Source organism: Heloderma suspectum, chromosome 4 (assembly GCF_057233095.1).
Source record: "Heloderma suspectum isolate Gila_16-S chromosome 4, 16-S_ref, whole genome shotgun sequence".
Taxonomy (NCBI): domain Eukaryota; kingdom Metazoa; phylum Chordata; class Lepidosauria; order Squamata; family Helodermatidae; genus Heloderma; species Heloderma suspectum.
This window is the reverse complement of record NC_139461.1, coordinates 257,278,462-257,291,006: the sequence shown is the minus strand read 5'-3', so window position 1 is coordinate 257,291,006 and position 12,545 is coordinate 257,278,462. Positions and strand designations below refer to the sequence as shown.

The 12,545-nt window shown below is 41.7% G+C and overlaps 1 protein-coding gene across 14 annotated transcripts in view; it reads right to left on the bottom strand.

Annotated features, from left to right (window-relative positions):
• RAP1A (RAP1A, member of RAS oncogene family) overlaps positions 1 to 12,545 on the bottom strand; it is a 137,832-nt gene that overhangs the window by 16,091 nt on the left and 109,196 nt on the right. For all 14 annotated transcript variants that reach the window (XM_084853440.1, XM_084853436.1, XM_084853438.1 and 11 more), the window contains 3 exons: positions 5,351 to 5,419; positions 4,435 to 4,491; positions 2,739 to 2,879 (listed from right to left, as the gene is read on the bottom strand). In XM_084853440.1, the coding sequence (XP_084709566.1) occupies positions 2,739 to 2,879; positions 4,435 to 4,491; positions 5,351 to 5,419 (267 nt within the window). The remainder of the gene's footprint in view (positions 1 to 2,738; positions 2,880 to 4,434; positions 4,492 to 5,350; positions 5,420 to 12,545) is intronic.

Below are 12,545 nucleotides of genomic sequence, written 5' to 3'. Positions count from 1 at the left end.
CCAACTGCCAGTTAGGACTCAGCTCTGCCAACAGGCAAACTTTCACACACAACTGAGTGCCATTTTTCTTGGTAGAACAGCAGGGTACAAATCAAATAAATAAATGAACAAACAGCATTAGGAGTTTTTTTTAAATCTAGGGGGCTATATGTAATGAATGTAACAAGTTATTTCCTCTGCCCTCATATGTAGAATTTGTAACAAAATGAGCATGGTTAATGCAGGAAAAATGCAGGAGTCATAAAAGAAGGATTGCATAAAAGAAAGAAAGAAAAGGAATTTTTAAGCAAGAAATTGAATAGAGAATAGTATGCAAAAGGCTTCAAAAGTGGATTGAAAGGAGCCAGACTGTTGCAGTATGCTAATGCCTATGCAAAAAGAAACCAAATTCAGTAACAGGAACTGATACTTCTGATAAGCAAGTGCAAAATGCATTTTAGCACTCCTTTTCGGTCAAAGCCTCACACAACCAGAGTGTTCAAAAGTTGGCCACAAGTGTTAAACACACTTTTCCTCTGAATTTTGAAACAATCAAGACACAGCAATAATTCTCTAGTTTCCGACTGGTTTTGTCAAAACCATCACCTCTGGAATAAAGTAATTGTTATTATCATGGTAGAAGTTCCACATGGTTAAAAAACATTGGGGGGGCATTTAGAGACATGCACTGCAATGCATCTCTGTTTAAGAACAGCCTCACAATTGGTGGAAAACTCCACAGTAGGGAAAATGCATCATCTTTTGGATTCTGCACAGCACAAAGTCCAGTTTTAGCACATGACATGGAAATAAGTGGCTTTATTAAAAGCACATGGCTATGATGCCGTTTTGAAGCCTGGCAGAGTAAATATATGGCACTTTGATAACTGCTCACTGCTTGCCAAGGTCAAGTTTCTAGGCAATAGCGATTAATACTGATGCAAATGAAAATGCATATCGAAGTTTTTATACATAGAAGCTGGAGAAAGGATGGTGCAAAGGTAAGAGCACATACATACAACTGGATTCAATTCTCTGCTGTGCTACATGTTGCCTCTATGGATCTGGGCAAATGATTTAACAGAGCAATCCTATATAGGGTAGGGGAAGAGATTCCGTGGAAGAGAACATCCACTCATCTAAAGGCTCAGTGGGGCCAGAGGTGCCCTCACCATCTTTTTCAGTTGCTTATTGTTTCATCCCCCCTGTTAAGTGCAATGGGAGGGAATTAACTACAGCAGCTCTGGGGCTGGTGTAATTTCAGGGCCTGTTTGGGGGAGGTGTCAGGGGAATGAGGAAGGCTTAGGATCCTGTAGTTCCATGGCCTCTGCAATACACCCCTGGAATACCCCACTTTGGCTCCTGCTGACAAAGCTTTCCACCATTACAACTGGAGGACCTCTAGCAGCAGAAGTGCCACCTGGGTAGCAGTCTAGCAGACCTTCTTCACCAGTGAAGCAACACTTCTGCTGCATCCAATGGCACCTTGGCTGCCCTGCCAAGGAGCACAGGATTGCTTCTTAGGTTGGATACAAAGACAAATCTAAGCAAGAGGGCCAAGGCAGGTAGTCGTCTTGACAAGATTCTGTTACATGCCACCAAGAATATGAAGAAAATTCATTTGGGAACATATAAATAAGGTAGACATAACACACTTTCTCTTCATGGAACAGAATTTAACTATGTATCATTAATCTATATTCTGGAAGTGTTATTCTCCACAGGCTGTGGGTAATATAACCAAGAGGACTACATTCCCATAAAATTTGGGGAGAATTGCTTATGTATAACATTTAAAATAGCATGTGACAAAATTAAGTTAGCCCACTAATAACACTGGAGTATTAACAAAACGCCATGAAACTTTGAATACACGCATTTGCTATCAATGAAATACTTTATTAGATACATTACCATTCAAACAGTAATGGTAACTAGAAACTACATCTCTACTGAAGAGGCACAAAATCCATCTTTAGCAGAAAGTTATAATGACCTGGTTCGCACAAAATGACAGCCCACCATAGCTTAATTATCCTCAGAGGCTGTTGCATTGTGCCACGTGCCCACAGGCACCCTTTCTGCATGGTGCTTGCAGGCACCCAGCTTGCTGTGGCTTTTGTGTCATGTGAAGCCAGGCAGCAAGCATTGTTTAAGGGTTAGAGAACCCTCAAATAACCCATGGTTTGTTTTAAGATTATTTGAAGGTTATCTAACCCTCAAGCAATCCTTGCTATATGAGTTTGCATAACACAAGCCACGGAAAGACGGGCACCCGCCATGCAAAAATGGCAGCCACAGGCACCTGACATGACGCAACACTCCCCATGTGTAAATTAAGCCATGGTGGACTGTTGTGTCATGTGAATCAGGTCAATGGGAGCTACTGAGCCATCTAAAAATCTGGCAACATGTACTGCTATTGCATTGGGAATTACTGTTGGGGGGATCTAGCTTAAGTGTCAGTGCATAAGCAATAGTATGCTTATAAAAATACCACTTCTTGGGACTCAAACTTTTCCAGAGTTCAGCCCCAGTTCAGGATGCTGGACATTGGTGACTAACTATTCAGTAATATCCATATGAATAAAGAAGGGTCTTTCTCAAATACCTAAACAGAGAATTTCATTGCATCATACAAAACATTCTAGAACAGTGTTCTTCAGTCATATAGCCACTGTGCAAAAACAGATTCTGACTTGTTTAGTTAGAGCAAGATTCCAATGGCTCACAAAGGGAAAAAAAAACCCTTTACTTACGTCTTCAGTGTCTTTGACTCGTAAGATCTGTTCCCTCAGGTCCTGTAAGTCATTGAATGTAGACTGTGCTGTAATAGAATATACTAGTGCAAACCCCTGACCATTCTTCATATAGAGATCCCTCATTGCTGTAAATTGCTCCTGTAATCAAACATTTTTTTTAAAAAAAATTAGCTGTTAAGTATAATTAGCTGTTTCGTATACACACAATAAGAGACTCAGGTTTATGCAGTGACAAAAACATGTCATGGCTAACTTGAATTTTCCACTCTTTGATCTTACAGAAATCCAGAGAAGCATGAAAATTTAATTGTGAAGAAGCCACTCAGTACTAAAAGCAAAACAAAAACCCAACAGTGAGGTTTTTCCACTACTTAAAGGCCTGCATCACACCTTACAACACGTGTGCATCAGCTTCTACTGAGAAAGGCATCTCTCTCTCTCTCTCTCTCTCTCTCTCTCTCTCTCTCATTTTATCCCCCTTTCTCACATGCACACAGTACTGTGTATATGTGAGAAAACATTCATTAGGAGCTTGAGCCAATCACAGCACATACATGCTGAAAACACTGCGTAGCCATGTCATACTAAATCCATAATGGAAGCCCACATCTACTGTAAGGTGTGAAGCAGGCTTTAGAGGCAGAAAGATTTGGAGAAATAATCTGAGACTATCAAGAACAACTGCAGGCTTTAAGACACAGGTGGCGGGGGGACCACAGGTTCCCATCCCCTGCTTTAAGCAATAGCTACCAACGAAGCCAGGAAGAAGTACAGTCTCACTTTAAGGTGGCAACTATGTGGTACATGTTTTAAGTTATGGAGGGAGCAATCCTATGGCTGCCAGACAGCAGCTAGACGGCCATAGGATATGCTGTTTTCCTGGAACTGACCTCGGAGCCAGCGCTCCAAGGTTGGTTCCCAGAAAACCGACCTCCCCCCACGTCCACACTGCCTCTGAGACAGCGCGGAGAAGCCCTGTCCTCTGCACTCGGAAGAGGAGCACGGAGCGGCTGAAAAGGGGCTGGGCTATTCCGGGGCGGGGAGAGTGGATCTGCATGTATGACACAGCCTATGTGTCTCGTACAGCAGCCTCCTCTCCCGCTAGGCCCCCCTGCCGCTACACAGCCGACATTGGCTGTCTAGCAGAACTAGCAGGGCAGGAGAGGCGTGGAGGGAACGATCCCCCGTGCTTCTCCTGCCTTGCTTTGGATAGGTGGCCTCCTATCTAGATAGGATTGTGCCCTTAGTAGAACACACTCTTACTCTCTCACACACACGCTTTCACAGTCAACTTTAAAGTAATGTTTAAATAAAGCTGTTAAATATTTCAGAATTCCGGCAATAACATTTTAATTAAAAATCACCTTATTGAAATTCTGTATTTCGACCCAAATTCCCAACATGGAATTTCAGTTTATTCCTAATAAAGTAAAAACTGCAAAATATAGTTGTACAGCTTGAGGTAGTCTGAACAGGGGTATTTTATGAAAGACAAGAAATATTACTCATTTATGTACTCTTTGTGAGACATTATTAAAAAGGTAAACAGCATTTCACACAATAGAAGAAGCAGCAGCAGCAGCAACAGCAGCATTTCTGCTCCTAAAAGCTCTAAATCTAAAATCATCTCTTATAATCTTAGGGCCCTCTTCAAATATTAAGGATTTCATATTTCATGATAGATTGCACTTACTGTTCCTGCTGTATCGAGGATTTCAAGCATACATTGTTGACAGTCTACTTCCACTTGCTGAAAGACAGAGAGAAGACAAGCACCATTAAAGGCTTAAAAAAAGACTCAGTGCTTATTATTATAAATGTATTGTAGGAAAGACTGAAGGCAAAAGGAGAAGGGGACGGCAGAGGATGAGATGGCTAGATAGCATCACCGATGCAATGAATATGAACTTGAGCACGCTCCGGGAGAGAGCGCAGGACAGGAAGGCCTGGCGTGCTATGGTCCATGGGGTCACGAAGAGTCGGACATGACTGAACGACTGAACAACAACAACAGTTGTAGGGCATGACATTAGACCTATCACATACAATAATTCTTTGGGTGATATGTGGGGCCTGGGATAGACAATATATTTAACACATGGTCATCTGTCCTGGACTTGGTTGTTTTAGAAACTGAAATCACAGTGAAGCCCAATCCAGACAGAGACTGCGGTTATGTGGGGAGAGGGTGGCAGTCCTGACTCTTTCCTCCCATAACATTTTCCTGCCAAGAATTTCCCTAGCACCTGCTATTTCCCCCTATTTCCTGCTGTTTCTGTGATTTGCTGCAACAGCACCTTTACGGGGAAATAGCTCGTTTGATCTGATTTTTGGTGGGGAAATGGCATGGGGAAGGGCTAGGGCCCCCCTCCCTGTGTGCCATGGTCTCAATCCAGATCAGACCCCTGCAATTTCTAAGAAAAAAATAAGTTCAAGATAGATGATCGCATGGTCATCCTCTGCAGAAGAAGTAGCGACGCACCACCAGGAATGTGTTCCTTACTGGCACCGGTCATGTGCTGCGGGGAGACGCGCATGAATTCTACCCCAAGTGAAAATGGAAAACCCTGTCTCAAAGAGGGTGGAGAGAGTATCACTTTATACTATACCTTTCTGTATGAGTCTTCTATGGTGGGGTCATATTTTTCAACAAAAATTCCCTGAACAAACTGTACAGTCTGGAAAGAAAAATAAGGAGGAGAAAAGAACACATAGACCGGGTCAGCCAATTGCTTGCAACTGAAGTCATTCAACAGGCTAATCAAGTAAAACTTTTGTAGAGTATAAATTGTTAGTTTGGTTCCCTCAATCTAGCCTAAACAGTGATACACAAAGGTCAAGATGAATAAAAATACAGGTTTAATACGTACATATGTCTACTTCAAATACTTATTCTCTAACTCAGTTATTTAAACGTAATCCAGCAAAAAATCCAGCAAAAACATTCTGATTCCAGGCTTAAAATGTTATCTCCAATTATGTGTGAAAAAACAGACCAATAAGGAAGTTTAATCAGCCTAGCCTTCTATAGACGAAGCCCTATGCGGGCAAAAGTGGGGAGGGGCATGTGGGTGCACACGTCATCCTGCTCCCAAAGTCCCCTGATATGGCAGGATTCGCAATCACAGGAGCTCTGTAAGCATGTTCAGCTGCACATGCTTACAGAACCCTTTTCACACCTTCACATGTCTAACCGGCAGCCAGGGATGCTGGGGCTTACATGCACATGCATATTCCCCTCCCAACTTTTTCCCTACACATTAGTAGGCAAACACCTGCATAGGGATAATAGTTTGAGACATTCTGTATTGTATTCCATGGTTTGTAGGATAGTGTTAAATTGTAAAACAGGCTAGCCATACACCCCTGACCTGTTATGTTGGGGTGTCACTTGTCTTGCTTATGGGTGATCGCCACAGTCCAGTACTACTGCGTATGTGCTATGCAAAAACAAAACAACTACATAAACACACAGCAGATGTAATGAAGCTGCCTTAACACAATGATCATTTTTAAAAGTTGTGCATGCAAACAAATACATGTTTGTGCATGTGTGTATGTGTGTGTGTATAATTTAAACACAGTTATAACTAAGGTTCTTGCAGTAAATGGGAGCAGACAACACAGATTTCACATCCTGCACCTACCGAAAGAGGATGGAAAGAAGGAGAGATGCATACTGAGGAACAGGGCTCTGTTGCTGAGAAACAATGGCTGGGTTCACATGACATGCTAAGCCATGGTAGGTAAGTTCCCAGAGCGACCCACAAGGGGTTAACATGTCATGTGGGTGGGGTTTTCCCTGCCCACAATGGGTCAATTACCCACCCTTGTAACCCACACTCTGCAGTAAGGGTAAAGGGCTCCGCAGTGGCTTACCATGTTGTGAGGAGAGCACAAGGTGGTAATGGGGACCAATCACAGAGATGGGAGCCTAGAGTGGCAGGAAACGCTGCCACCTCTCTGCTCTGCTCAGCAGATCTCTATGGCCAAGATTGCCTAGAAACAGCTAGGGATCCAGAGGGGAGTGCCTCAGGGAGGATAGGTAAACTGCCCTGCCCAGTGTGGTTGCACAGTCGAAGGGGGGAGTGTTTCCTTAACCCTCTCTGCAGCGTGGCTCCATGCTCCACTGGCTCCCATGATCGTCTGAATGTGCTCAATGTATCACAGTCCACTATATAAAGGGGAGCATAAATTCTGGCTGGTCCTGACAGCAAACGAAAATTCGTTTGCTACTCACCCTAACATTCACCAATTCAGGGAATAGTCTCAGCCCCAACATCATACTGAGCATCAAAGACCCCTGGAAAGCAGTGTAAAGCCTCAGAGAGGCAGCATAATAGCAACAAGTGCCCCCAACCTTCATGTAGCTTGGATATGGTGCTATTGAGAAGGTCAGCCGTGATAGCTTTTGTACCTATGTATTTTGCTGACATCACCTGAGCATGTTACCTAATAGGTTTTATTGTTCTGGAAGGCTGCATGGGGCAGCTGGGAGCAAGAGAGTCCTACGGTGGGTGCAGGTGGCTAGCACCTGACCCTACTTAAAGTTCACAATCTATGTGTCTTCTACCTAAATCACATTACTAAGAATTGCCCCCATGTGAGTAAACAGTGGAAACTATGGATAACGCAAATGCCTTCCTGACCTCCTAGTTACCACTCTACTCAAGCAAACCACATGGGTAACTTGAACGGGCCAATCTAATGCCCTACTGGGAATTACCCTCCTATCCTGAAGCATCCTTGCCTCCAGATAAACTATTCATTTAAGGCAACACCTGGTTACTCCCCAGGATCCCTTCTGTTCTAGAAATTTCCTCTAGATTGACCTTTGGAAGCATAGCTTTGTAATGCCTAAATAACCAGCTCTAACTCAATCAAAGAGCCAGGAGCCTCAGGAAGACTTTGATCCATCCAGAATTCAAGCTATTGTATTTTTAGTTTAACTCCATCCTGGGTACACCCAAAATCACTACCTCCTTGGTGTTTCTTGCTGAACTCTCGAAGTCCCCTTGAAGCTAGTCCCTCTTTGAGTTTGATCTCAGGATCCAACTTAGCTTGACAAAGCTAAGTTGGTAGACAAACTAAGTTTGTTGGTAGACAAACTTCCCTCCCTCCTTTCCTCAGTTTCCTTGTCCTTCTCCATGTTTGTTATTTTCCTTGGGCTAGTTAAGGTTCCAGGAGGGCGTTATTCCAGTGCTCTTCACCTCTTAATTCTATGTTTGAATTACAGTCCACACTCTGCAAGACTCAGGGATACTGTGAACAACAAGAAAATGAGGTCTTTTGCTTTCCCCTTGCCTCTGAAACAGGTAAATCAATATATCTACTCTGACTTAATTTCCTCTTTCTCCTGATATCACTCTGTTCTGTCCCTTGCATGGGCAACCCTGTGCCATTAGAACTTGAGTTGTCTCCATTGCACTTAGGCCTCCAAAAGACCACCTCACCATTTCCCTAGCACCCTCTCCATTCCTTATTTGGTGAACCATAACTCTCCACCTCCATCTTTTCTCTCTATCACTGTGGTTAGGAATAGTCTACCGGTTCAGGACTAGCAGCTGGTGGTATACTAGCCAATCATTTTCTTTCTATAAACATGAGGTAAAATAAACTTTGTACAATTTGAAATGGGATCTCTGTCAGTGTACTTCAGCTAATTTCCTCATTCTATCTCATGTAATGCATATTCTATTATGTGTGTGCCATGCCTCTGCAAAAATCCCTAATATTTTCATGCTCTTTGTATACACGTTTGGATGCAAGTTCACATGCATGTGTGAATGAAGACACAGGGAGCAGTCCTGTTAACAAAGGACAGGTTGTGACATCATGCAATGCTTGTTGCACCAGGTTAAAAGATTTGCTCACTAGCAGAAAGCACATTTGTGGACCCCTGACTACAGCTTGGTTCAGACATAATGAAATTGGTCCAATAAGCCATGGTTTATTAGGCTGAAAACAAGCCCTTGTGCCTGTGTGCATTCTCCTCCCCTCGTGGGTCTGGCTTCAGTACTGATATTGTGGTTTGTTAAACTATACAGGAAACTGTAGTTTAAACTGTGTTAAGGCTGCACTGTAGACAGTGGTCTGAGAGGAGCCAGAAGCTGGGAACAAAGGGCCAGGAATTGTGCCAGGGGATCAGAGTTGAAAGACAAAGCCAGTAACCAGGCTGAATATGTAAGAATTAAAAGACAAACCAGGAAGCAGGATCAAGAAGCGAGCCACATGTCAGGACCAAAGAATAGCCTAAGATACAGGAATGCCTCAGAACTCAGGAAAACCTTGTTCCTCAAGCAACACTCTGGAACAGGAAGTCCTCTTATACTATCCAGGAGGACCCAATAGCCAGTCTGGGTAGGTGGAATCAGTCCGGGCCAAGGATGCTGCACTGAAAAGTTCTCACCTGCAATTCAGTGTGTCATTACTGGAGCAGCTGGACACAGATCTCAGCAACTCCTGACAAACTGTTTACACACCACGATATGCAACTAGGACCTAACAGTTATATGTAAACCAGGCTATATGAACTTGGTTCTGAACTAAAGAACTAGATTGCAATTTCAGAGCTTCTGATTCACACCCTATTAAGTTATATTTATTCATTTATAGCAATTTCAGGGAGAAATCTAAAACTATTAAAAATATGAGGGGATTTAGCACTGAAGCCTATTGGATGTAGATTGCATCTGCTTCTGCAAAAAGTGTTTTACTCTAACAATCTCTATTTTCCTACAACCTCACGAGCCCACTATGAAGTATGCCAATAACGTTACTACTTTACAGATTTGTCCAAAGCCTGCAAACAAAAACAGAATTTCAAGAAAGGCTTTCCAGGGCCATCTTACTATTGAATAGGCCTCACTAGCTTTCTTTGTTGCCCTTTGCTGTAACAAAAAATAATAACTGACAGGTATCACACATTTCCCTTTTAAAAACAGCAACAGTCTTTCTGCAGTGACTCACATATACAGCTTTTTTAGTTACTAGTTCTTCAAAATCACAAGCATCCTTTAAACAACAGCCACATTTTGCTCAGGGTCAAACCTGGGATTTTTCTCAAGATTACAAGAAACACAAGCATGGTCGCTCCTAATAAGTGGTTTCTCATTCTGAAAGGCCAGTTATCTGCAAAAGGCATCATTGTATTTTGGGGAGTGCTGAATGCTTCAATAATTTTCTAACAAGGGAGAAGACAATTTTCTAGCTTTCATGTTCAAGGGTACTTTTCCTGCAATGAAAGGAAGGAGATGCCCATTGAAAATTCATTGTACCACCCTAGCACAATCTACACTGTGTCCTAGAAAAAGATTAATCTGTGCCAACATATCACCACAATGGATATCAGCTCAGGTACCTTTTTATATAAAAGATCATAAGCCCTCCATGCCAACTGCAAAGAAGCATAGAAGGGTAATGACAAACCATTAGGCCAAAATATAGTATGGAGATCAGATAAATGTGGATTAATGTTTAAAGTCTTATTTAATGCCAAGAGAACACAGAGATTTTATTCTTAGTTAATATGTGAAAATCTCACTTACCAAAGAAGCTATTTGTAAATGGTTAAAAAGCCACAGAGATCTTGCCTAAGCTTTAAACACAGGGAGCTGCTGCTAGGAGAGACACCCCTCCGTCATACCGTCAAATAAAAATGCGTAGCAACTCAGGTATGTTATTTTAATGGCTCAGAACATTCCATATTTCACATGCTTTTCGGAACAGACCATGTAATTTATCTATTACATCAGGCTTTTGGATATCAGTGTAAAGCAAAGTACACAAGAGAAAAGACATGTACTTTAAAGATTAGTTTATTTTAGGCAAGCACCTATTATTTATATAGCACCATCAGTGTGAATAGCACTCTGTAGAGAATAAGAGGTCTGGTTCCTGCCCTAAACAGATTACAGTCTAAAATTTGACAGACAGAAGCAAAGGAAGGGGAAGGAAGGGGAGGCAGGGGTATACAGGAAAAATATATGATTATTTCAGTTACATGCACCTATGTATATATGTAGTTCATTTACATGCACCTACATGATCAAATCCATGCAGTGAACAAAGAATGGCATGACCTAACTGTGAATTAAGACCTTCTTCAGCAGCACTGCTCTGGGCCCCCCCACACCCCAACCTCAGTAGTTAGGTAAATGGCTATTGAAGATAGGGCCTTTTCTTGGTGGTACCCAAATTACGGAGCTTCCTGCTCAGGCATGTTTGACCAGGACCTTATTTATTATCTATTTCTTCTTCTGGACAGACTGATCTAGTTGCTCTATGTAGAAAGCAGTAGAGTATTGCTGGCAGATGATAGCATCCTGTCATAAAGAATAAATGGAAGGAAACTGATATCAGAAAGGGCAACATTCTGAAACCAGTGGGAGAACGTTTCAGCCTTCCAGGACATACCATTATTGACCTGAATGTGGCCATTCTTGAACAAACAAATTGTGAAATACGAACTTATTAATAAGTTCAAGTCTATCACCTATGGTTTAAATCGTGAAAATAACTTCCTATCCCACTACAAGTCTTAATTACCTTAGCAATACTAAGATGTGCATTTCACCATCAATTACTGCTGTTATGAATGCTCTTTGCATACATTTAAGCTTTAACACAACAGCCGCATACTTTTTTGTGCATTTTTTCCATCTGACCTCATTGTTTACATTTTTTCTCTATATTCATGTGTATATATAGCTGCCAACTGAGGATAATGCTTCATGCATCTGACAAAGTGGACTCTAACCCATGGAAGTGTATGCCATAATTAGTCTTTAGAATGTGCCACAACACTGTTGGTTTTGCTGCAACAGATTAATATGGCTAACGCTCTGGAACGTGAGACAGAATGATCTCTTACATTAAAATAAAGTGACTGTCAGGACAAGATGCAAGATTTTGATAGACAAAACTTGGTTTAATTTTCCATGATGATGATGCAAAACCTACCACCAACATACTAACAGTAGTATCTATCAAGCCAGCATCTGGTTAATGAGCATCTGATGCCACAGCAGAATGTCCCAACTCCAACTTGGCTGCATATAAACCAAGGACACTTAGCAACAAAGGTGAATGACACAACCAGAATCAACAAAACCTGCAATAACAAAAAATCAAGTGCAGCTGTAAGGCTGAGCCACCATGCTCAAGGAAGTGCTTCAGTAAAATCATTCAACTTGAGTGCCACTGGAGCAGGAACAGTGAACACTGAATGTAGTGGTCATAGTTTTTGCCAACCAGAAAAATAACTAAAACTTTTTTGAAAAAAACTGATGTTCCAGTATGCGAATTGTTATATCATCAGTGTGTTGGCCACCTAACTGAACCAGTGAATTTTGGATTCTTTTCCTCTAACACATATACAATGCTGCTATTTCAATCACAATACTTAGCTGAGATATAGACATATGTATATTTGGCAAAAAAAAACCTTAATGCCATCTTAGATTTTATGGGAATGAGGTTGCTCTGGTTGAGCACCTCCTGTAATATGATATCATGTGATGTGCACAGTAACTGCCAAATTTCAATATTTAATCCTGAATCAGGATGTATCCTGATTAATCAACTAAACCAGTAGACTTTATATGTAGCAGAATAACTGCATATAAAGCCACTTTAGATGATCTAAACTTATCAGTATCATACTACAGGTAACAAATAATCTCAAAACCATTGCTAAATTTAGTCTACATTTTATATTTCATGGCCTTTTATCCCCACTGTTTACAGACCTGCTTTTGCTGTACCTAGAACATTTGTGCGCGCGCGTGTGTTACTATTCTGTTC